The sequence below is a fragment of the Arachis ipaensis genome, chromosome B10 (assembly GCF_059453495.1).
Source record: "Arachis ipaensis isolate K30076 ecotype BB chromosome B10, ASM5945349v1, whole genome shotgun sequence".
NCBI classification, from domain to species: Eukaryota; Viridiplantae; Streptophyta; class Magnoliopsida; order Fabales; family Fabaceae; genus Arachis; species Arachis ipaensis.
The window spans coordinates 7,031,163-7,057,916 of NC_142435.1; the positions used below are offsets into that span (position 1 = coordinate 7,031,163).

General features: G+C 31.1%; 3 protein-coding genes and 1 long non-coding RNA gene across 4 annotated transcripts; 3 read left to right on the plus strand and 1 right to left on the minus strand.

Annotated features, from left to right (window-relative positions):
- The first annotated feature begins 3,272 nt into the window (after positions 1 to 3,272).
- On the plus strand, positions 3,273 to 25,753 carry LOC148579064 (uncharacterized). Its single transcript, XR_015902780.1, has 5 exons — positions 3,273 to 3,663; positions 3,810 to 3,884; positions 5,300 to 5,380; positions 24,886 to 25,032; positions 25,385 to 25,753. It is a non-coding gene; the product is annotated as an uncharacterized LOC148579064 (long non-coding RNA).
- Positions 12,797 to 13,381, plus strand: LOC110267897 (uncharacterized). The gene has a single exon (XM_021113749.2). It carries the CDS (start codon positions 12,797 to 12,799, stop codon positions 13,379 to 13,381), a length of 585 nt encoding a protein of 194 aa, XP_020969408.2.
- Positions 18,357 to 18,886, plus strand: LOC107622030 (pathogenesis-related protein 1C-like). Its single transcript, XM_016323964.3, has one exon. The coding sequence runs from the start codon at positions 18,358 to 18,360 to the stop codon at positions 18,847 to 18,849; it is 492 nt and encodes a 163-aa protein (XP_016179450.1). The 5' UTR covers position 18,357; the 3' UTR covers positions 18,850 to 18,886.
- Positions 22,907 to 23,392, minus strand: LOC107620029 (pathogenesis-related protein 1B-like). The gene has a single exon (XM_016322255.3). The coding sequence runs from the start codon at positions 23,384 to 23,386 to the stop codon at positions 22,907 to 22,909; it is 480 nt and encodes a 159-aa protein (XP_016177741.1). The 5' UTR covers positions 23,387 to 23,392.
- Positions 25,754 to 26,754: the final 1,001 nt, after the last annotated feature.

Sequence of the window (26,754 nt, forward strand, 5' to 3'; positions counted from 1 at the left end):
GTGACTTTTCTATCTTTATTCTTTAATAATATCTCTGAGTCATTTTTAAATCTGTCTTTAGGATTTTCCTGAGAAAGAAAGAAGAAGAAAAGGGTAGAACAATACTATGAAAATGAACTAAAAATCTATAATAATAACGATTAATTATTAGTCACACTTTGAGCTTAGAAGAGATGCACTTTCCAAATGATTGATAGATTGGATAGTTGTGTTAAATAAGAAAATCCATAGGTTAGTCCATGTGATAGTGTCAGTGCTTTTGAATTTGGAAAAGCTACAGCTAAAGACAAATGGCATTGCAAAGCTAAATGAGTTTGATATGTTCAATAGAATAGATAAACATTAAAAGCATTCTTGGGTTTCAATTTCAGTTGGATATACTTTTCATGCTTTGAATACAATGTGAATTAGACAAGTTAAAGCATGTTAATATTTTCTTTTCCTAACTGTTGAACTGTTATAAAAAAATATGGCAGATTACATTACCATTTTTTTCATATTTGGAGACTTACGTGGCATCAAGTAGCTCCTTGGACTTCAATCAATTCCATTAATTTGTTAATCCTTTTAACTTCATTTTTGTTATGCATAACACTTTTAAATATGGGTAGCACTCTTGGATGTGTTTTAGCAATGAACTAATTTGTACTACCTCATAATTGATTTAACAAATATTCTGTTGCTTAATGAACCCAACTATTTTCTTGCTTGATGAACCAACCAATCACCTCAGTAATCTTTCCCTCCCTTATAAAAAGCCTTTTATTTGATGGATTTCTCTATTGGCTTACATGATCACATGGCTCATATTTAATTTTGACTTAAAAGATATGTTGATCAATTATTAGGAAATCAAAGTTGAAATTGACCTCAAAGGCCACGAGGTTCATTTATATTGCCTATTTTGATCTTTATCTTATGTGGTTAATGTTCTTATGGGTGAGTTATTCTTATAAAATAGTTGAACTTGAAACATTGTAATCTTAGTTTAATTTTCTTTTCAATGTTTGATGTGGTTATGTTCTTAGTTGAACTATATTGTTATAAAATTAGTTTGCTACGCTGTTTTTAATGAAACATTAGACCACAACTTTTAGATTTAAGTATTTAACTGGGGCCAAGAAACCTAACCAAATGAGCACAATCATATAATCCTTGAAATAATGCATTAGCCTTTACACATGATTGTTAATTCCTTCACGTTCCAAGTAAATTTCTTTGTGAATCTAATTATAACTTTCTCATATATAGGATCAGGTAAAACGACAACACTTGGTTTAGGAATTGAACCCTTTATAATATTTGGTCTGTTTTCTATTCTTTTTGGGAGAACTTCGAAAGGATCATTGTTTAGTGGGTTAAACTCCATATCAGACCTACTCATCATAGCTGACAAATGCATTAAACAGATATTCTCAATCTATATACATAGCATAGATTAATTATATCTTGCATATGTTCGAATAATAGTAATGTAAATGTCTCACAATTTTGATTATTGGACCATGTATTGTCTTTTTTTTTTATGAATTTGCTCTTCAAGAATACATGAGGTCCAATTATCATATATAGAACAAGCATTTGAGCTTACGAAGCAACTCAATTGTGTGAAATAAGAAAGACACGTATTATCAAAAGTTAATTGTTATTTTAATTAGTCGATATGATTATACACTATATTTTAATAATGTAGTGAGTTGTTGGCAACATGGTGCATTATATTTCAAGAGTTTGAATGATAATTATGTCTTATATGTTTTAAATTCTTCATATAGTTTATCAAGTGGATCATTTTAATATAATACTATCATTGTGCAGGTTGTGCTCAAGGGAGACGTACTTGGAGTAGATTGCTTGATACAGATGAAAATAGCACTTTTGATTCTAATGACCTAAATTATGACAGCACTGAGGTAAAAGATTGCAAAGAAATTGAGCATTCAAGTGCATATGACTTCTATTAGGAATATGAGCATTCAAATGAAAAAAAAATTCAACACCACCACCTGATTTGGTAGATTACAAAGAAAAAGCAACCGTAAATATGGAAGAATACTTTGTAACTAATGATCTTATTGCAACAATTGATGAACTCAAAGAACTTGAAGCGCCACAAAGGATTAATAGTTACCTTGCTTTGCATTTTGCCAAATAAAATATTTTATTGTCACAAAATATTAATAATTAGCATGCTCATTTCATTAATTCCATTCCAACTATTCATTCATAACTATATTAAATCAAACTTATGTCTTTTTTTATATGTATTGCACTGTAAGAATTCTATTTCAAAGTTAGTACTTATGAATTAGTACTTCACAAATATTATTGTAATGCTTAAACCATCTTTTCTTTCATTAAAGTCATTCTTCATTATTGATATTTCATAAAAGTTAAACTGTTTACTCATTGTCGATGATAAAAATAAATAGCAAAGATTCCAGATTATCATTCATATCTTCACAGCATCGCTCATGAATAACAACATAACAATGCTTTTTTACTATTCCTTTTTCTTATGCCTAAATTTTTATATATTTTTTCAAATAATAATGATACTCAATTATTTTTAATATCCAATAATATCTTAATTACGCTTTATGTTCACGTCATCATGGTTTTCATTTGTCTTTGTCGCGCATGGTGCAGATATTTTCAATACCAAATAAAAAATCAAATAGGTATTAACTTCATCTCATCAGTCATCATGGCCTAAACTTTCATAACAGGCCTAAAGTGTGTAGCATCTTATAAAAACGGTACCCTGAGAAAAATTTATTAATATATAATGGTTAACTAGCCAAATAGTAAATTCACACACTATTTAGCACTGTTAAATGATTTCTGAGAGAGTGACAGCGGTCCTATGTTGTTTTTTCCTCCTCATAATAGGATGTTGAAACTAGCGTGACTGGACAATGGAGCCTGAAAAGACGGATGAAGCGTTGTTTTGCACATAAGACTTTCAGGTAATTCAAACTTAGTGTATCCCTAATTCTGAAATTCCAATTTTCCAAATACAGTGGATAATCGTAGCATTTGATTGCTGATAACACCATCACACGGATTGCCTTTCGTTGATCAGCCAAATGTTTTTATTTCAAATTCTAAACAAAACTTAGTAGCAGGAATTTTCCAGCAAAAATTTTTGAATGAGTTTTAAACTTTTAATCTTCTTCAAAAAAAATTCGAATTTATCATTTCTCTCTCTCTCCCTCTCTCTTTTCTCAATTTGTTTCTCTCTCATTCAATCTCACAACCATTCACGATTAGAGAAAATACAGAAGCAAAAAGGAAGACTGGAAAAGGCATGAGTTGAATAAGAGGGCAAAGGGAAAGGTCTGCGAGTTTGACGGTGTTGTAGTTGGTTGGTATGCATGTTGAGGTTGGTGAACGAATCATTCTGTGGGAGAGGTGGCTGAGACCCTGCAGCAGCAGCGGCGGGTTTTGCCTTAGGAGTCGTGTTTAACCGAAGCACGACGCTGTGTTTGCTTCTGATTTTACCTGCTTAGTGTTTTGGTGGAATAGCTGCTGCGTTTTCAAACTTTGGTTCGGGATGTGGATCTCTTGGTAATGTGAAGGCTGATGAGGTTTTCGAAGACACTGTTGCTGTTGTTCATTGAGTTTTGAGAAGTTCTTCATCGCTCAAGGTCTCTAAAGATGGTCAGTTTTGGGTAACTTAATCACCTTATAGAGTTTCAATCTTTTTTTTTAACACTATTGGGCTTCAGTTTTCAACATTAGAGTTCTTTTCTTTTGCTGATTGCTTCAAACATGATTTTTTTTTGTCATTTTGTTTTGCTGTTTAGGTTTTGCACATATACCAACAAGTTTCAGCTTAAAGTGTTGTCGTAAATGATTCTGTAATTCATGGGTAAAAACAGGTAAGCATAGGATTCTTGAAGGTTCCATCTGATTTTGTATTTATGTTTATTATCATTCTACATTGCTTGAATACCAAAACCGAAGTTGACATCTCTTGGGACTAATATGGGTGTGTGCTTAATAAACATGGTTGATGATGGTTGTTAATAACAACAATGATATATATTATAACAAAATTAGTATTTCATTATAATAACATAACAGTGATAGGTGGTAATAATATGCAGTGAGAGTGGTTCCTATTTTCTATAGGCCATAGCAAATGTGATGATAAGAAAAATGATAAAATAGTTCTAGCAAAAGAGCAAAACCAAATCAAGTTTGATCATTTAGCAGTGGCAAAGGTGGTAGTGTCTCTTAATTGTTATTTTAATGGTGAAAGTAGTATAATTTGTTGTAAGGCAAGAATGGTCTTTATTTAGATTATTGCATTGTTTCTATTATTTTCAAAATTTCCTTTTTTGAGTCTTCTCATCACTGTTGATTTAAAATAAAGAAAACAAATTCAGCCATTGATATGTGTGAATTTACGGAATAATAAAAAAAAAAGAGCACTGGCCACCAAATAAATAATGTGAGTATACTATTGTTTTGACCTCCCCAAGACACCTAAAAATTTTGACATAATAGTTTTAAAAGAAAGAAATGATATTTTGGCTCTCCAAAAATGATCTCTGTTTGATAGAAAATACCAAATATGGCGTTTTTTGTTTTAGAATTTATTTGTGGGGTTTAATTCCTTTGCTTTTGCAGTGCAAAGATTTTCGTCGTCGTTGTTATTATTATTATTATTATTATTATTATTATTATTATTATTATTATTATTTTTAAACCTGTCTTTAGGATTTGACTTAGAACGAAGGAAGAAGAAAAGGATAGAACAATACTATGAAGAAGAACCAAAAATCTATACCAATACTAATTAATTATTAGTCACACTTTGAGCTTAGAAGAGATGCATTTTCCAAATAATTGATAGAGTGGATGGTTGTTTTAAATAAGAAGTTTCTTCTATCCATAGGCTGGTCCATGTGATACTGTCAATCACACTGTTGAATTTGAAAAAGCTACATGTAAAGATAAATGTCATGGCAAAGCTAAATGAATTTGATATGTTCAATCGAATAGATAATCACATGGACTTCGAGCTTAGTTGATTTCTACTTTTGTTTTCTCAAGTGGCATTAAAATTTGAGCATAAGATCAGGAAAGGCTATAAGCATATAACTATGGCCCTTCTTATGATGAAAAAGGATAATCTAACATTGGTACATGGCTTATCCCTTTAGATTTTAATAATATATTTTTGTAGATATATGAGGACGTCTCATCTCTTTTATTTCTCTTTTTGATAAAATATTTTTCGATAAAAGAAAATAATAGTTATTTGCTGTCTTGTATGTGTGCTATGCAGATTGCAAATCTTTTGGATTGCACTTCATGGTCAGGGGCTGGACCAGGGCTAATGGACGATGTTACTCAAGGTGCTCTTCAAGTAGGACCAATTGGTGGATTCAAGTTTTAGTCATATGATATATCTTTGCCATAATGATTTAATTTATGTCCTATTAAAATAGAAATTCTCATTGTAATGGCTTTTTATGTAAATGCAACTTATTGAAGGAGGATGTGAAGCTCCAATCCACACAGTAACTCACCTTTCTTTATATTTATTTTAGACTAACTATGAATTGTGCATTTGTTCACTCCGTGCTTACATCTTTGATTGATGATGTCTTTTACTACAAATTCTTTTAGTGTTCAGCTACCACAACATGTTGGAGACAGTAGGTTCTTCTATGGCATCCCTTCATTGAGTTTTCAGAAATATCTCAGGAACTGAAGACAATATACACGTATGAGGTTTCATGATTTCTCAACCACTCCTAATTTGATTTTATTTGATTTGCTGTGCCTCAACTTTGTTATGAACATACCTATTAAGAGAGTCTCATTGCTATTATCATGATTCCCCTTTGGCAAAGGATGATACGGAGTTGGGGTTGAGGTTCAAACAGAAACTGTGCCATTTGTATCAAGATGATAGCTTACTCTGACCTGCCCATAAAATTTGTTCCTAATATTTTATTGTTAGATAGCTTACTGTATTTGGCTTTTTATAATTATATTGCTGATTTTTTATCGTTTTCATGTCTTATGTCAGTTCTTAGACATTGAGAATTCGAGGTTGCAATTGACCTGGATTGTAAATATGTTAAGCAATCCTTTTATGTGTTAGCTATTAGGAATAGTAAATATATAAATAAGGAATTTAAAATGGCTTATAAGAATTCCTTTATTTGTTGTGTACTTATCTGATTTGTAGAATTGTTGTACATAGAAGTAAACCAGTTTTCAATTTTGATTATTTGTGAGCAAAGTTTGTGAAATAAAGAGTGAAGAAGCTGAAAATATTCTTTCGTTACAATCCCATCCCAACTCCTTCGTTCTACCAAAAGTATCCCTTTTTACTTATTTTCACTTTCTTTTCCATAGTTTGCTATATCATACTAATAATATTTGTTATTTTTTGCAGAAGAAAGTGCCTGGCTTCATTTCCAAGTGTTTGGTACCCACTAGCATCTTTAAATATGTAAGTAGTCAGAGGAACTTCCTCAAATCTAATATAGTTATATGAATTTTTTTAGATAATATTTATATTTTATTGGATGGTTAGGAGAAAATATGTAGGTGTTAGTTATAACTTTTTATATGATTTAATGATGTAAAAGTTTCTTTTTTCTGCATTTATTTATTAATTTATATTTTGTTTCAACTTGAGTTTTTCTTTCTTGGAAAAAATAAAAGAATGTGAATGACTTGGGCATGTGATGCAATGGTATGTGTTGTTAACATTCACCTAGTGGTTCGTTGCACAAATAAGGAGGATGATTCAGAGTGAAAAATAGGAGAAGCTAATAATAAGGAACTTGGAGTGACTGATGGATTGGAGTAGGGGTAGGTTGTTACTGTTGATTTAGGCGTCGGAAGAGATCAGAGATGAAAAAAATAAGTGGATACATATAATGTGTTGATGAGGTTAAGTCCTTTTCAAACCTTTTTTTAACCTTAAATGCAAACCTAAAAGTAGAATAACAATCTTTTGCATTAGGATTTGAAAAAAGCATTCCTTTTTCAAATAAAAAAATTTCTGCAACAAAAAGACTATGTTAAGTTGAGGAAGATATGGTAACTTTTCAACAAGGAATATTTAAAAAAAAAAAGGTTGCTATGTCTATCTTTAATTACTTAATACTTTAAATTAGTAACAATATTTTTTTGGTATGTTATATTAATATTAAGTAATATGTCTTGAGGCAGTTCTTTAATGGCTTCAGAAGTTAGATGATGTATTTAGTTTTAAGTTCTCTTTGAATAGTTTTAAGTTCTGCTAATAATATTCTGATGACTTTTGTAGAACTGTTGCATGTGTTTCATGAGCATCTTGGATATGTAATTAATTGTAGGACTTCCTCAGATTTCATCTAATTATGTAATAGCAAACTAATAAGAACTAAGAGTAAAACAAAATTAACTTGCCTTCATTGACACTTCATGAATTTGGAAAGCACCAAGAATGCACTTTAAAAATGGGAGATAAGCAAAAAAAATTGCTACAAAAACAAACTAAAGGTAACCTTCTTGAATCAATACAAGTTCTTTATATATTTATAAATTAATTCATATAAATTGAAAATTTTTAACCTCTTGCTTTCCTAATCTGACATGCTCATCAATTCCTCCTTCTATACAAGAATATGAGACCTATAGAAGTCAAAGGAATATGGATTGCTTCCAAATATTTTAAATTTCTGTTAAATTATAATCTTTCTGTCCATTTATATTCCAACTTGATGTAAAAATGAAAAAATGTTATTTAACAAAGCAGTGGATATTCATGGTTACTCATATTTTCCTCCAATTTTCCATTAGAGCATAGATCTAAATGACTGTGTCAATTTCTATCATTTTCCTATCTTTTATATTCCTTTTGTTTATTGTGTTTTCTTTATTGTTTACACCATTTTTGGAACATTGCATTTTTAATTAAAAGGAAGTACATAGTACAACACAACTAAAACATTCAATGGCTCTTTTCTTTATGTCTTATTACTCTGTGTTCAAATCGGTCAAAAGACCATTATATATGTTACATACAATATTAGTATTCAATCCAATGTTTTAAACAAAGCAGTTACACCATCCAAACACTACTACTACCCGCGCGTATGCGCGGGAGCTTCTGTTAGTATTATTAATGTTAAGCACTACAAAGAGAACGGAGATTAGCGGCGGTTTCTTTACCGATTTGCGGTAGTCGCTAAATAGAACACCAGCAGTTGAAGGACCGCCCGGGCGTGGGGAGTTGATTTTGCGGTTATTTGCGACGGTTTTAAAACCGAACCGCCGCTATTTAAAAACAAATTTTAAAAAATTTTTGTGGCGGTTGTTAACCACCACAATTCAGCAGTCATTTTTTTTTAAAAAAATAGCAGAAGTTTATAACCCTTGCAATCTTCACTATTATACAAAAAAATTATTTCCCCACAAAGCTACCTAATTTTTTCTACAATTAGCCAAAAAAAAAAAAAAAACAAACAAACTTCAACTACTAAGTTAACTTGCACTAAATCACGTCATGCAAAGTGGAAAAGGAATGTGAAGTAACAAGTCAACCAAAATTGCATAGTTTATAAGCCCCATTATGCAAGACCAATATTCAACCACTGTCAAATTATTCCAGTTTCCATAAATTACTGCATAATAAGTTAGTAGAGAATAATACTATAAAATTGATGACTATCTCATTAGAATACTAAGTGAAAATCTGCTATTTCACTTACATGTCATATTTTTGATAGGCTTCGTTTCTTTTGGCCAAGTACAAATCGCTATCTTTAGATAGATTATTTATGAAACTACCTGCAAAATAGAGATGAAGGAAGAAGCTTTGGTTATAGTACTGCAGAGATTTCCAGTCTAGATTGCGTGAGAAAAATGCATAACTATTCAACAAATTGAAGAAGCCTAACTCAAATATAAAGCGAGTTTAAAATGGTCTGCTAGTATGTTATTTGTTTCCTAGTATGAGACAATTGAGATGAACCGCTTCCAACCAACATATTTACAAATGGGTTAGACCTATGAGTACAATTAAGATCTTGAACTAAACACCGCAAAGCCAACTAAATCTCCCTATTCAGAATAAAGAAATAAACTCAAAACCATAGAACTCTTTCCTACTATAGGTCACAGACCTACACATTGAAGGCTGCAAAGGCTACAGGAGAGTGAAAATTAAATGTTAAAAGAAAAAAGGAGTAATTTAGAGTGAATAGTAGTCATTCTCGTCGATAGAGTAGTTCAACCCACAATGTATTGACAATAAAATAAATTTGATCACAAATAGCAAATTAATAATTACATTTTGCATTACTTTTCAAAAGTCTCATAATTGATCTCCAAACCTCTTCCCTTTCCCCAAAACTAAGTCATAGCCCATTATGCTCCTTCTGTCCTACTACATACAGGCTAATTCACAGAAGCGAGTCAATTTTGGCTGAACAAAAGTGAAACAAGCATTCTTCTATACACTACCAGAGAAAACTTAAAAGATAAGAGGGATAGAGCATATTTGGAACCGGAGATGCATGTTTCATCGCTACATCTTTATGAACCATCAATAAAGTGTCTTTCTCAAGCTTTTCTATACCCTGTCCAAGTTAACAAGTAGCATGTGATATATATATTATATAGAGTTAATAGTCAAAATCGTCCTTGAAAGATACCTCGATCTCCATTTTCGTTCCCGAAAGATACCCAACCTAGTCACGTTCGTCCTTCGTCATCTCCTTTGCTGAGTTGGCAAACGTTCACTGACGTGTGTCATTAACTATTACCAGCGTGGCACAACGACGGAGTTTTGGTACAATGCTCTCCTACCGTTGAAATGTCGCCGTTTAGTCTCTAACTTCTGGGCCACATTAGCCATGTCTGAGTTGCGAACCTTGTAATGAAGAGCAGCGAGGAGCTCGTCCATGCCACCGCCACCAGAGCTTGGGTCATGGTCTTCCTCCCACATCTTGGCTTTCCTGCTCGACATTGACGAGCATTCGCCTTTGGCCACGCTGTTGCTGCTGCTACCTTGCTGGCCGTAGCTAGAGCCAGCTTCACTGTGATCCCTCTTGATCTCTTTGATTGCAACAAGAGAAAGGGAGAATCTGAAAATGATGGAAATGGAGATAGGATTAGAATTGGGGTTCCAATTAGGTCACACAATAGTGGGAGAATGGAGGGAAGGGGAAGGAGAAGGAGAATCGGGTCACGTCAGTCATGTCTGAGTTGCAAACCTTGTAACCAAGAGCGGCGAGGAGCTCGTCCATGCCGCCGCCGCCGGAGCTTGGGTCGTGGTCTTCCTCTCACATCTTGGCCTTCCCGCTCGACATTGACTAGCATTCACCTTTGGCCACGCTGCTGCTGCTGCAACCTTGCTGGCCGTAGCTGCAGCCAGCTTCACTGTGATCCCGCTTGATCTCTTTGATTGCAACAAGAGAAAGGAAGAATCCGAAAATGATGGGAACGGAGATAGGATTAGAATTGTGGTTCCAATCGGGTCACACAGCAGTGGGAGAATAGAGGGAAGGGGGAAGGAAAAGGAGGTTATGAGGTTTGAAAATTGGTATGAGCCGTGAGAGAAGAGAAGAAAGTGGGTTGAAAATTGAAAAAGGGATTAGGGTTTATCTACTCAAGGACTAATTTGAGTTGATATAAAAGACTTATCTTGTCAGCAACAACAGGGTACAATTTGGCGTATGCCACACTAGCAGTTAACGACACACGTCAACGAACGTTTGCCAACTCAGCGAAGGAGATGACAGAAGGACGAACGTGACTAGGTTGGTATCTTTCGAGGACGTATTCGATTAATTTTATCTTTCGGAGACGAAAAATAAAGATCGAGATATTTTTCAAGGACGATTTTGACTATTAACTCTATATTATATAAGAGCATTACCAATTGTATAGTATTGCAAGGAATCATCAACTTTCACACATAGGTAACCAATAGCCGGCAAAGCCATTAAATTTACACAATATCTAACTTAAAAGCTTCCACCAATGCCAACTGTCTCCCCCTTTTTTTAGGTGTGGTTTGTAAATTCACTAAATTGACACGGGAGATGTGATGGATTGAAATCAATAGCATCTCCACACAGCTTATAATAACTAGGAGAGATACCACTTGAGCTGAGTATAAAGTCTTTTAAATGCTTATAGACATGGAAGATGGAAGACGAACACAACCATATTAAATTAGATACAAGAAATTAAGAACGGCAAGGATGAAGCTACCTTCAAACATGGATATGCCAAAACAGTACCCTCTTGGAAATGAATAAATAAAAATGAATGCCTTTTTCTTTTTCCTTCTTTTCAATATCTTTAAATGGCATTTTTTGATGTAGTGCATCAAATGATATTTAGAATGCCTTGAGCATAGCTGTTCTTGGACCTTGGGGTTCTCTGTTAATCACTCAGAAATATCCTTGGACTTAACCACCTCATATACACTACAAGAAAATGAAACATTTGTAACAATTTAAAATTGTTACATAATAATAATGTTTTGTAACAACAATATAATTTGTTACAAAACGTTTTGTTATTTTGTAACGATTTAATTTTTTTGGTTACAAATTATATTGGCTTTTGTAACGAAATGATGTTTTGTTGCAAAATTTTATAATATTTTGTAATAAAAGATGAAGTTGTTGCAAAAGTTTAAAATATTTTGTAACAAAATATCCATTTGTTTCAAAAAATCTAATTATTTTGTAACAAAAAATTAATTTGTCACGAAATTCAATATTATTTGTAACAAATTATATGTTTGTCAGAAAATACAAGAATTTTTGTAACTAAAAAAAATTATTTTAAAATATTTAAATCTTTAAGATAATTTTATTTTGTTTTAAAAATTTAATTTTTTAAAATATTATTTGTATTAATTAATTATTTTTTATAAAAAATTCAAGATTAAATGATTAATTTTTAAAAATGGTATATATTATTTTATATATTTTTTTATAAACTAATATATAATTTTTACTAATAACCAATTCTTAAATGTTGACTAAAAATTAATTTTTTAAATTAAAAAAATTAATTATTAAACATAAATAAAAATAGTTATAATTAAAAAATAAAAACAAATGTAAAAAGTAAAAACCCTAATTGTAATCCTCGCTTTCACTCTTCATTCTACCGCTCGATGGGTCACCCTCCTTCTCTCTCTCTCTCTCTCTTTTTTTATACCAAAGATAGGAAGACTCGAACGCGCGACCTCTTAGATGAGTATGAGAAGACTATATCATTTGAGTTATAACTCATTGGCGGTCACCTTTCTTCTCTTATTTAAAATAAATTTATAACAAATATTATTTTTTATTTTATTACCACTCTAAAATTTAACATATTTTTACATTTAAATAAATTTTTAAAAAACTTCCTTAAGAACAAAATATAGAATTCTGATTTTTTCCTTCTCTCTATTAAAATCCTAAACCCACCATAACCCAACACTGATTATTAAGCCTGTAAAATCTCTAATTGTTAAAAATAAATAATAAATTATTTATAATTTATTATAGTTATTTATGATTTTATTTTCAAAAATTATTTATCAAAAAGTAATTAAATCAAAGTGATAAAATTAATTATTTAATTAAAATTATCAAATTTTAATTTATCCAAAAATTTTAATTTTACATTTTCTCCAGAAACAATCCCTAATTCTCAAATTAAAAATTCTAACTCTAATTTTATCCTAACCCTGCCCACATCTACTCACTCACTCAGTCACTCACCTTAACCCTAAACCCTTCCAACCGCCACACCCCCTTTCCCCCAAATGCACACACAAAACACAAAAACACACACACACACACAGCAAGAGAAAGGGAAGAACGGAGAGGGAAAGAAAGGAAAAGAAAGGGGGAAGCTGGAATCAGAGAGCAAGAGAAGGAGAGGGGGAAAAGGGATGACGGCACCGGTGGACATCACTGCTGCCGCGCCGTCGTGTCACCGTCAGGAAGGAGGAGACGTTGAGCGAGAGGAAGAGCTCCGCGAGGAAGGAGCACCGCTGTGCCTCCATCGCCGCTGTCAGTTCGCGTTCTGCTGTCGCCGAGGGAAGCCGCCGCCGTCGTCGTCGTCTTCATCGCGAGCGGGTCGTTGTCAGCTTCCACCGCCGTCGCATCTCCCATCATGGACGACGCTGAGGACACACAAGAAAGACAGACGCGTGGAGAGAGGAAGACGGAGGAAAAAGGAGGAGGCACTGTTCGCCCTATTGCGCCCAGTCGCCGTTTGTGGAGTCACCGTCGTCGCCGCTGTTAGGGGTTGCGTCACTGAGCCCCTGTCGCCGGAAAATAGCACTACCTCGCCGGGATTCACTGCCGGTAAGGGCATTCTCCCCTCTGATTTTGATTTCCTTTAATTTTTGGGAATATTGTTGTCATTAATTTTCGTCAGGAGCTTCGGATAGGAGGGAAGGGCAAGCTCAAGGGAGTTGAGGAGCAGCTAAGATTGCTTAGGAGCTCTATTGTCATAACTAAAAAATTTTCAGCCACTAACATAACTTGCTTTATAGATGTATGCAAATCTGTCTTGTTTTGTTTAGATGGATGCATGAGGTAGTGGAATTGAGGTGAGTGGCTTATGAATTTTAGAATGTGACCCTTAATAAGTTTCCAAGATCTGTTAAAAAAAGGATAGTCAACTTTCTAAGTGTATATAACTCCCAAACCGTAATTGCTTTTCACTTGGAACCAATTTTAGAACTCATGAATTTCATATTTAGTATTGAAGGAATAAGCAAAATTTTCTGCATCTATTTGTTTGTTATCTATAGATTTATTAAGGAACGAAAGAAAAGGATCCATATGTTGAGATTACAGTTGCTTATTGAGTTCTACTTTCTATTAAGAAATTGACCATAAGGGGGATATTTGTGTTTCTTATTGAGTTCTACTTTCTATTGTTAGTTACATCTCAAATTTGTTTTAACACATTCATCATAAGAATATCCATTTCTTTCTATCTCTAATTTCTTTATTCTCTTTTCTTATGCAGCCATACCTATATTTGCATATCCGCAACAAGGAATTTCCATCGGGTATATGTCTCTCATAGAATGCTTTAATCCGTGTGTCTATGTATATTTGTTCTCTAAGCAAGTTCTACAAAAATTATTTATTGGAATTTGGAATTGTTTAGTTTTGGCAATTGGATTTTGTTCAGCAATTTCTTTAAAAAGTCTTTCCTTTTTAACATAAACTTCTAGCTCTTCTTTTAAGAAATTTAATATTCATGAAACGTAAAAGCAGCCTTCTCAGTTTAATATTCGAGGTTAAGGACCACCACTAGGAGGAGCATTCGATTATTGGATTTTGATAAACGAGTGAGGTATTTGGAGGCAGCAGGCAATAGCGTATTTCTTTTGTCAACGTTTCAAGGAAAACACTGATGACGGTACTTCCGTATTATTTTATGGAACTGTTATCTACAACTAGCACTTGACTATATGGTCTTTCTTATTTAATTCATTTGTTTAGTTTAATTTGTTAAAATTGAAACATAACAAAACGGGTACCATACTTTGTACTTTTTCTCTCAATACTTTGTATGCAAATTTGTCTTGTTTTGTTTAGATGGATGCATGTGGTAGAAAATGTTGTGTGATCATAAAAATCTTTTTTGCATGTGCGCTTTCAAGAGTTTAAAGTCTTGTATGTATGTGGCTGTGAATGTATGATTGTGGTGACTGGTAAACTGATGATATCGGCTGAGTAGCTAGAATGCTAAAAATAGTGGCTGTGAATGTATGAAATTGATTTTTTTCAATCTTGCAACATTAATAATAGCTCTACAATGAGGGAGATTTAGTGGAACCAATTTGGTATCAAATTTTAGGATGTGTATTTTGTGGTAATAAATTTTTAGATGCGTTGGAATTGAAGTGAGTAGCTTATGAATTTTAGAATGTGACCCTTAATGAGTTTTCAAGATCTGTTAAAAAAAGGGTAGTCAACTTTCTAAGTGTATATAACTCCCAAATCGCAATTGCTTTTCACTTGGAACCAATTTGAGTAGTTTGGTTTATGAGCCTAGTTGTCCCCTGTGAAATTTCAAGTCATTTGGTTCAATAGATAAAATTGTATGATTTTTTAAATAAATTTTTTGGGCAAAAATTATGTAAAAATTGATAAATTTGTACATTCTTGTTTTAATTGTAGTATGAAATTAAAAACACTAGTAATTCACCATAAACTTTTAGTTATATGATAATTTTTATATGAATTTACTAAGTGATTGCACTTTCTAGGATTTTTATTGTGGCACTCTATTGTAGTAGCAACTTGTGAAATTCCTATAAAGTTTCATATTAACCTGATTGAGTTGGAACCAAATCTGGTGTAAGAATGAGATTCATAGAGCATCTTCACTAGAGTTTGGAACATAAGAAGCACTCTGAATTTTTAAAAATTTTGAGAAGTAGGGTTGTACTTTGAAACATTATTGATTTGATTTGAATTTAAGCTAGTATTTTTTGGCTGGTGATCTTTTCAGGTGTGTGGCACTTGTGTGATACTTATTAGAAGTTTCTCCATGAGAAAGGAGCTGGATGAACATGATGGAGTTTGTAATTCCTTGTTCATACATGATGGAACTTGTATGAACATGATGGTGTGTGGCACTTGTGTGGCACTTATTACATTTTAGAGATTTATAATTTCTTGTTTTTCTTATTCAATGTATCTACATTAGGGTTCTTCAATGTGTCTTGTTAGCTTGTACTTTAAAGTTTATATGTTGAAGATTTATAAAACAATCTTAGTTAAATGAAAGATATTTGAACTATTTATGTTATTATATAATATATAAATGTTGGCTTGCTAAGTAAATTAGTTAATATATTAATTAATTAAAAAAAGTATAATTTGGCAAATTATGTGTGTAATTTGTATTGAAAAAATTATTACAAAATAAATAGTATTCTGTAACTAAAGGAAAAAATGTTACAAAATCAAGTTATATTTTGTAACAAAATTTTATGATAGGAAAAAATATATTGTCACTAAAAATATTTTGAAGATCAAAATTTGTTATCACTTTTGTAATAATTTTTGGTTTTTTGCATCAGAAAAATTTGTTACAAAATATTACTTTGAATTGTAACAGTTCCATTTTTTATTACAAAAACTTTTTGTAACGGAACATATTGCAACGGCTCCTTTATTTGTTACAAAATTCTTTTGTTTCAAAATTTTGATTTTTTGTAACAATTTTTTTTATTACAAATATTATTTTTTCTTGTAGTCATCCTTATCCAAAGTTTTTAACCATAAATAAACTGGTAACCATTGATCCGTGCGTTGAAACTGTGCATTTGGAAGATCAAGCTGATTTACTTCCTTTTCCTGCCACATTTGAAAGATTAAACAATGTCAAATGTAGACAAAGTTGTCCGGTTTTACAAGACATTTAGCCTCTAAAATTGCATGATTTTTAGTGTTTTGTGGTTTTTCTTTACTTAGGCTTTGTGCCAGGACATGATAAATAACATGAACATACAGCCATAATATTATTTACATTCATGACTTATTATTTATAACGTTCTTACGTTATGAAATACGAAATATAATTTCATTGTGAATTAAATTGATTTCCTGGTGGTTGCATTAATAATTAGAAAGTCAATTGTGGATTATTCTTAAAACATGTTAACTTAATTTGTTTAAACACAATACCAAAGTCTCTAACCTTGCGATGAAATCAAGTACTTCGGATGAATTGTACCCAAACAAATAATATTTATTACAGAAAAATTTTGGACAAAAAAAGGGTCCAGTGAAACGAAAATGTCATCATATATCAGATAAGAAAGACCCAGAATAGAGGTGCAGCGCGTTGCAAGTCTTCATTGTAGTACCGATTTTGATTTGCCGGACTGGATTTTGCTTCACCCCTTTTATTATGTGTTCTTGGCAAGAACAAAAGTAAAACAAAAGGGTAAATTGAACCCAAATCAAGAAGGAAAAGATTAATATGCCCCAAATTGAAATATGAAACCAAAAAGAAAACAAAACAAAATTGAAAAAGGGATTTTTTAGATACCAATAATCTGAACCAAGAATGGACCCGAGGGAGGAAGGAGCAGATCGGCGATGGACCCACCAGAAAGGGGAAGCGCAATACAACTGGTACTGACGGGCGGAGCTACACGGCGACAAGGATTCACGTGCGGAGATGTGTTTTACGCCTTTGCTCCCGTTTGTGTTCGTGCGAGGAAGACTAGAGGAGAATCTGCTAATTCTTGATTATATATACCAAAACGGTTGAATGGCAGCGGTTTTTACTGAACAGCTACTATCTAGGGAAGTTTTGTAGCTGTTGCCAACGTGAATATGCCAATTTGCGGCGAGTTCGACCACAGACTCTAATTTCTGGCAACAAGTATCCGCTTCTCTTGTAGTGAAGGTTTAATTATTTCGTCGATCTCTATAATTTTACCAAATTTTTAATTAGGTTTTTATATTTTTTAATTAAATTTCTATACCATATCAAATTTTGTAAGTATGTTCCTACCGTAATAAAAACGTTGAAATTAACAGAATATTCTATTAAAATATACAAAATATTCCGTTAATTTCAGTATTTTTGTCACGATAGCTAGGGATTTAATTACAAAATCTGATATAGTATAGAAACTCAATTGAAAAGAAAAAAATATAGAAACCTAATTGAAAATTTAATAAAATTATAAAAACCAACAGAATAATTATATTAAACCTAATATTAATTATGCTAAATATATACTAAAATTAGCTATTAAAATTAACTATTAATATGAAATATATGTTAAAATATAGGGACATATTAAAAATAAATTAAATAAATAATATTATAATTGATTTTAGTGATTAATTTTAGTATACAAATAATATTTTTATATTAATATAGTTGGTCAACAACGCTAACAAAAGGATTACATTAAGTCATTATACTAATATACCACGTTTACATTCAACCTATATAGTAATATAATATTTTTTTCTATAATGATTTGAAAATGATTTTCTAACTTGATATGAATTATACTTTGCCAAATCTCTTAATTTCTAGTAAAACCATTATATTTAGTGCTTATTGTATATACAGTGATATCATGATTACTTCTCAGTCAAAATAATATAAATAAACAATTGATTCCATATATTAATTATCAACTAATGGTATTAGATCCGGTGCAGTAATGGTTTTAGATACTATTCCTACACAGAGACTCATTTAAAAAATTTATTAATTATTAATACCTTCACGAAAAAAATTTCCTATCAATACCTAGATACATATATACCATTTAGCAATTCTATGTCCTTAAAATTATAACAAGTATATACCACTATCACTATGGGTTCATGCTCTGTGTTGTTGTGTATGTTGGGGTTAGTGATTGTGATTGTGGGTGATGTAGTTTATGGTCAAGACTCAATACAAGACCTCCTTAATGCTCACAATTCTGCAAGATCAGCGGTTGGAGTTCCAAATTTGGTTTGGGATGATGTTGTTGCAAGCTATGCTGAAAGATATGCAAATGAGCGTAGAGATTGCCAATTGATCCATTCATCAGGTGGGCCCTATGGTGAGAACATTGCAATGGGTTGGGGAGGTTATATTGTTTCAGGCACTGATGCCGTGAGATTGTGGGTAAATGAGAAGCCATATTATGATTATAATTTTAACACTTGTGTTGGTGGTGTGGATTGTCTTCACTATACTCAAATTATTTGGAGAAATTCATTGCGCGTTGGATGTGCCAAAGTAACTTGTAATAACGGTGGTGTTTTTGTTACATGTAATTATGATCCTCCCGGTAACATTATTGGAGAGAGACCTTACTAAGAGGTATTATTGTTGTTAATTAGCTGTTTATGTATAATAAGGCAAGATCCAATATTGATCCATATACATATATATAAGCCCAGTTCTACTGTGGTTATGGTTTGGATGACTATTGTGGTTATGATTTTTTTCTACAAATTAGTAAATGGCACCTGGTTTATATAGTTTTGAAACTCACTGCCCCATTTAAATGACTCTTAATTGAGTTTATCACTATTATATTGTGGTTTGGATTTTCATTGTTACAAAATTTTTTGCAATTTGAATTCCCTTTTAGCTTCGGAGGACATATAGATTGCGGTTGTTTACAAGCACAAAAAGATGTAGAGTCATAAAAATATATTTAATAGATGAGATATAGTAAGAAATATCGAGTCTAAAAATATTAAATTAGTATATTTTGTATTTATTTTGACAATAATAACATAAAAATATTAATAAAAAAATATAATTTATTTTTTATTTTGGGTTAACTACCAAAAATACTCTCGAATTATTCAAACGCTGACAGAAATGCACTCGAATTTTACTATCGACAAAAGTACCTTTAAATAATTTAAAAACATAATAACAATACCCAACAATAAATATATATTTTCAAAAAATGCCTTAGAGATTGAATTTTGATGTGATTATTTACAAGAATAATTAAAAAATGAGATATTATTATTCTTTAAATTTGATAATTTTTTTTCAAGTATATATTTTTTTGTTATTTTTTAAAAGTATTATTAGTTGTTAACAAAAAAATTACAAAAAAAATATATACACAATGAAAAATCACCAAATTTTAAGGATACTAATATCTCATTTTCTTAATCATGCTTGCAAAAAATTGTATCAAAATTCAATTTCTAATATATTTTTTGAGAAATACATATTTAATGTTAGATAATCTTGCAAAAAAACTAACATTAAATATGTATTTCTCAAAATATACATTAGAGATTGAATTTTGATGCAATTTTTTGTAAGCATAATTAAAAAAATGAGATATTATTATTCTTAAAATTTGGTGATTTTTTGTTAAGTATATATTATTTTGTAGTTTTTTAAAAGTATTATTGGTTGTTAACAAAAATAATTATAAAAAAATTATATACTTAACAAAAAATTACCAATTTTTATGTATAATAATATATTATTTTTATAATTATGCTTGCAAAAAATTGCATCAAAATTCAATCTCTAAGGTATTTTTTGAAAATATATATTTACTGTTGGGCATTATTGTTGTGTTTTTAAATTATTTGAAGGCATTTTTGTCGATAGTAAAATTCGGGTGTATTTTTATCAGCATTTAAATAATTTGGGAGCGTTTTTGGTAGTTAATCCTTTTATTTTCTATTTTATTATTTTTATTAATTTTTTATAATTATATATTTTATTATTATATTTTTTTCAAATTTTTTGAATGAACAAAAAATTAAACTTTTATAATTTTTAATTTATTATCAAACAAGATATAAAAACACTAATTTTTATATCTCTATCAGTTATATCTTATTTTTAGTGTCTTATTTTATTATATTCTCACAACTAATCAACCAAAAGCAGCCATAGTTACAAACACTCTTGTTCTTTCTTCTCCTTGCATTGCCTCCCTCCCTTCCAATATAAACATAGATTCTTCAGGAGGCCCATCCAATTGGCTTTACGATTATGGCTTTTATCACATCTTTGTAGCTGACTTTATGGCTCCAGATTCTGCTGCTTTCACTCGGTGTCTCAGCCTCAGCCTCAGCCTCATACCAATTTCGATGCTCCTTCTTCCACTACGAAAGAAACCTAGCATTACCTTCAAGAGAGTACCAAAAAAGAAAAAAATATATAATTCTTAATTCATTAATAATTATATAAGGAAAAAGATCTTTTATTTTTCATCTAGAATGTATGAAAATGATTAAGATTGAAAACAAGGTTACACTGGTAAAAAATTGGAACTAAACCATTGAGAGCCAATTAAAAGGGTCAAATTAACTTGAGTGTCAAAATTCTTAGAACAAGTGTCTTTGATTGATTTGTCCTCTATATTGTAGTCATGGTAGCCACTGATATTGTAGTCACAGTAGAATGTACCTATATATAATAGTGTCACAAGTGTACTAGTACCAACAATATATTGAATTCATCATGTTGTGTTCTAGCTACTTTATCTATCTTAGCTTATCTTTATGAAATAATATATAGATTCTTCTGGTTTTAATTAGTCTCTTTGTTAGATAGTTATTTTTAGCTGCTGTTTATTTTCTCTCTTATAAATATAACGTTTTTGTCATTGAGTGTTGAACACTAAATAATATTCAAACCTAAATATTACACCACATACACTACAAGATTTATATTTAATAAAAAAAAATTTTAGTAGAAATTTTTAAAAATTTTTAAAATATATTTTATTTATGACAATTTATAAAACTTCTCCTAATAGGTAGTTCATAATTAAAATTTAAACTCTCTCTAAAAAATCATATTCTTCTTAGTTTTCACGGAATAAGAATAAAGTCAAGTCAGAGAGAAAAAAAGAGAATAACGATAAAAATAAATTTTTAATTTAAAAATATGTAAATGAAATGAGATTAATAAATATTTTAAAATTAAAATAAATAAATAATTATAAAATTTGTGAAGGTTTGAAAATCTCATAAAATAGTTAATTTTTGTTAAATTAAAAATTTAATTTGTGGGATTTTAAATTGCCATAAAAAAGATTTAAAACCACCACAAAAATCTAATATAAAATTTTCACTAAACACACACAAAAATCTCCACAAAAGACCTTGTGATACTTCAAAATTTGAAAGTTTTAAAAACTCCAAAAACTATTTGGTAGGATTATAAACTTCTACAAATAAAAAAAAATACCACAAATAAACAAAAATTTTATAGTGCCATAAGCGGAATATTGCGACAGTTTTGACAGGATTTAGCGATAATTTAAAACCGTCTCAATTATTTCATGTAATTAATCAACCATTTATCATTGTATATGTTAGAGATATAACCATTAGTATTACCTTTTCCTATCAACTCAAACTTTTAGAATGAGTGGTTCATGACAGTATATTGGATGCCGACAAATTTTACAAATCGTTAGAATAACCGACACTAAATCTAATTATACGACAAATTTGTTTTATGGTAGTTTAAAACTACTGAATTTAGTGATGTTATTTGTACATACATAGAAATAACAGAAATCAATCCACAGCACCACAACTTAATAATAGGTAGATATCAATTCAGTTATGTATGAGTATTGTTAATTAAAATCATTTTCATCAATTAATTAGTATGTGGTGATTGCAGCAGCTTAAATAAATCATTTTAGTCATGATAGAACTCCTCTAGACCGTAAATAAACCAAATTGACAAATTAATATAATTTTATGAATAATGTACACATTTCATAATCAACATGCATAATGTGTACAATAGTTATTACAATATTATTTATATAGTTGCATATGATTTATCATCACCAAGTTGTCAATTAGTTCTCTTACTCATTTTATATATAGAGAACATATTTTATATAAATAAATTATTACATTGTCTAATATTTTTAATTAATTTTTTGTCTTTTCCGGTCCTTTACCCACCTAACACTTTGGTTCAGTTTATCTCCCTAGGGAACAAACGTTTATTCTGTATTGCAATTTTAATTTCTTGATTTTATATCTCATTCAAATAAAACAAATACAATTACAGTCACATATTATATCACTGTAATAGCTAATAATAATTAAAAACAAAGAGATAAAGGAATATATATATGTACTATTTAACTTGTAATTAATATCACACACACCACATACAATTTTCATGGGTACAAATTACGTGAGATATGGACTAATAATCCAACATATTACATGAAAAAAGATAACTACATGATAATATAACTAGCCTTGACACATAAACTCATGATTTTATTATTATATATTGCCTTGTTATTACTGCTAAATCAGCATCCTTAATCAAAAAGAGTTAAGAATTCAGATTAGCAGTATTATATTAAAAAATTTAAATAGACAACATAACAACAACATCGTTTATATTAGTAAGGCTTTTGATCGGTGATATTAGCACCTGGATCATAGCTGCAAAGAACAAAAGTGCCCGCATTATTATCGCAAGTTACTTTGGCGCACCCAAGTCTTACCGAGTCACGCCAAATTACTTGTATGTAGTGGACACAGACTTGGGCACTCACACAACTATTAGGACCATAGTCATAGTATTCCTTTTCGTCCACCCACAATTTCACGGCATCCGTGCCGGAAAAGTCAGCGCTGCCCACTGCAATGTTCTCCCCATATTGGCCATTGGAATGGACCAATTGGCAATCACTTTTTCGCTGATTGGCGTAGTTTTGTGCATAGGCTGCAACTTTGTCATCCCAAGACAAATTTGGAACACCAACCTCGGATCTTGCTGCGTTGTGAGCATCAAGGTAATCTTGTGAGTCTTGGGCATAAGCCACATGACCCACAATCACTAACCCTAACACACACAACACAACAGAGAATGAATCCATGTTTTGACCAATAATAATAACAACTACTTAATTATTTCAGTGATGTATGTATAGTGAAAATGTTGCTACAGTTGTGACGTATTTATAGGGATCTTAATTAACATAGAAAATTCTTTCATAAGGAAGACTAGATTAAATTATTATTATTATTATTACTACGTCTAAAAAGAAGTCACCATCTTGTTTATTTTGGTTCCTTGTCTATACCATTTAGAGAAATGTTAAATATTAACAAGTGATTAATTCTTTTGATTTTATCCTATATTTAAACCAACATGCCAATTCTCTATTTTTTATCGGTTTGTTTCCACAATCAAAATATGGTAAAAAAAATGGTAAATAATCTTTTGTTGACTTGAAAATATCAAAATTCATTGAAAATGATGATTTGGCTCAATTTATTGAAACCATTAATTACTATCGAGTATTGAGTATGAGTCTAATCTATTGGATATATACTCAATTGTAAACCATGAATCATGATGATCAACTAAATATTTTACTAATATTAGGTTATTTTATAATTTAAGTATTCAATTCAATTGTTTATAATTTCGTTATTTTTTAAGATAACATACCAATAATATAATAATGGTTTAAAAAAAAAACAAAAGGCGGGGCGGGGTAGAGATTGCCAATTGATCTATTCCTCAGGTGGGCCCTATGGAGAGAAATAGAGAATATTGCAATGGGTTATTGGGGAGGTTATATTGTTTCAGGCACTGATGCCGTGAGATTGTGGGTAAATGAGAAGCCATATTATGATTATAATTTTAACACTTGTGTTGGTGGTGTGGATTGTCTTCACTATACTCAAATTATTTGGAGAAATTCATTGCGCGTTGGATGTGCCAAAGTAACTTGTAATAACGGTGGTGTTTTTGTTACATGTAATTATGATCCTCCCTGTAACAATGTTAGATGATTTTTGAGAGAATGACAAGTGTCTTTCAAACTTTTTTTTTTTGTTTCGCTCCTCAGCAAAAAGTCAAAACCTTTTTACTTGGTGGAAGGTTATTAGAGAAGATCTTTGTCCAATGGGTTGAAGAGAGTTAATCCGATAGCAATTCCAAAACCACAATTTAGGGGAAGAAAACGGAAATACTAGCTTCTGATTGGATGATTAGGGTAAACAATGGATTGAGAATTCATTATCCCTCAGGTAATGAAGTAGAAGTCTCTTCTGCAACAATTTGAGCGCGATCTTTTTCTTTCAAATCAGGATTTGAACACCAAATTTTGAGCGCAATTTTTTCATTTGAAATCAGAGTTCAAAATGACATCCTCAAGCACCTCTACCACACCGAAGATGCTCCTCAAGGTCTTTTCACTCACAATTTTTGTTTCAGTTTAGCTTTTGAGGGATTTATTATTAGCATTATTAATATTCTTTTTGTGGGTTTAGATATGATGGAGATGAGGGTAGAAATCGTGGCGATGCTGAAGTCGCTGTCGCTGCACCCCTGGCGGCATTCCTTCATACCCCGTTGGATGTGCAGGAGTTGAAGGCTAACAAGGAAGAATTGCGAGTAGAAAAGTTAAAGGACAAAGAGGAAGTAGATGACTTAACTCAGGAAATGGCTAAGCTACGGTATCGAACTCTCATCCCTAGACCTCAAGCTTCATCTCTCTAACTCAAGTAATCGGTACATTCCTATTTTATCGATACCCCGCCCCATCCTTCATTTCTCTCTATTTTTCTATAAATTTGGTTCCAATTCTGCTTTTTATAATGTTGGGTACCCTCAAAGTTGGCAACTTTTTTACCTTTTTGCATTTTGTTCATTAACTGTCTGCGATGAGCAATTTCTTGTGAGTGTGTGATCATTCATCCTTCACTAAATTCATTAAAGAAGATGAACTTCATGTTGCTGCTGAAACCTGAGAGGTTATTTTGTCGGAGAAGTATTTTTATTGTGGTGGTGTTGTGTATTCATTGTATCACCTTTGCTTATCATTTAGCTGCAATTTAATGATACTTGCTTGCTTTATAATCAGTTGGCAGGAATGAACCTTTGGTGAATAGATGGAAGTGGTCAAGGCCTAATGGAGGGCATGCAGAACTAACATCAGCATTGAAGACATAAAAGATTTAAACAAAATAAGGTATACTCAAAACAAAACTACATTTTATTTTTTAAAAAATATGTTTTCTCAAAACACCTTCCCTTTTGGGTGTTAATCATAGGCCAAAATAGATTGAGTTGAATTTGTCATTTTTTTGTGAATGATATGGATTGAGTTCTACTAATGTTTGGAGCAAAATTTATGTAAAATTGATGATTATGTCCAAGAACTAATAGGATTGTTACCTTTTAAATTGATTATTATACTATCATAATTTTTTTCTCAGCTAATTAAAATTAAGTGTTTTCTCTTTGCCCTCAAATTTTAAAACAGGGAGAAAAGAAGTATGATATAGAGGGTGTGAATTTGGATGGAAAATATAAAGATTGGCAAAACAAATTGTATTCTGATTTTTATATTCTTAGGTTGGTCTGTTGGGATAACCTTCTTTGATATTTTTTCTTGCACTTTTTTGCTTTGCCTCTTTACTCTTTGGTGAATAGTTTGAAAGTTTGTGTATTTGAATGAGTTATAGGAGAAGCTAATTTTTTTGTTTAATCCTATCATTTGTTTTGAAAGAAAGGGATTTCGATGCTGAGCAATCTGCAAGGATGATTGATGCATACTGTATGCTTAGCAAGCCTTTGACTACTAATTATATTGTTGTTATCTTCTTTTGTGGAATTATTTGCTGAAGATTGGTAATGAATTGTTTGATTACACTTAATGATGACCAGTTAATTTTTTTTTGTTTTATTGAGTAATAATTTTTTCTTTCTTTTTTTTAACTATAATAAATGTTTGATATCTATATTATTTTAAAGTAAATGTCACTGTCCCTTATATTTTACCCAGTGTTTTGCAGATTTTTTCATGTTTGGTGGACAGAGTAATAAAAAAGAATTAGGTTGCTTTAGTTTCATCCGATGATAAATTAGGTTAATATATTGAGTGATTAGATGTAAGTGTAATGGTGTCTATTGCATAAATTTTCTGTGTATAGATATATTTGCATGTGTTTTATTCCTTTTTTTTAAAGAGATAAGATACTCTAAGGAGTACTTGGGTACTTTAAGGAGTACTTGGCTATTCTAAAGAGGTAAGATATTCAAAATGTTATTTCCTTCTTGACTCACCTCACTGACATTGCCAACCTCTATAGTCTTCAAGGCAGGTTGCTAACTTTTTACTATTTTGCTTCTTGTTCATTGCATACTTATCACATCTTAGATCCTACAATAAAATGGAGTTCTACAATTAATATCAGATTCGTCAAAGTGCTGAATACTTTAGTCACTTAA

What these genes read in the sequence shown, in the direction of transcription:
- LOC110267897 (XM_021113749.2), top strand. Translation starts at nt 12,797, where the DNA reads ATGCACACACAAAACACAAAAACACACACACACACACAGCAAGAGAAA.
- LOC107622030 (XM_016323964.3), top strand. Translation starts at nt 18,358, where the DNA reads ATGGGTTCATGCTCTGTGTTGTTGTGTATGTTGGGGTTAGTGATTGTG.
- LOC107620029 (XM_016322255.3), bottom strand. Translation starts at nt 23,386, where the DNA reads ATGGATTCATTCTCTGTTGTGTTGTGTGTGTTAGGGTTAGTGATTGTG.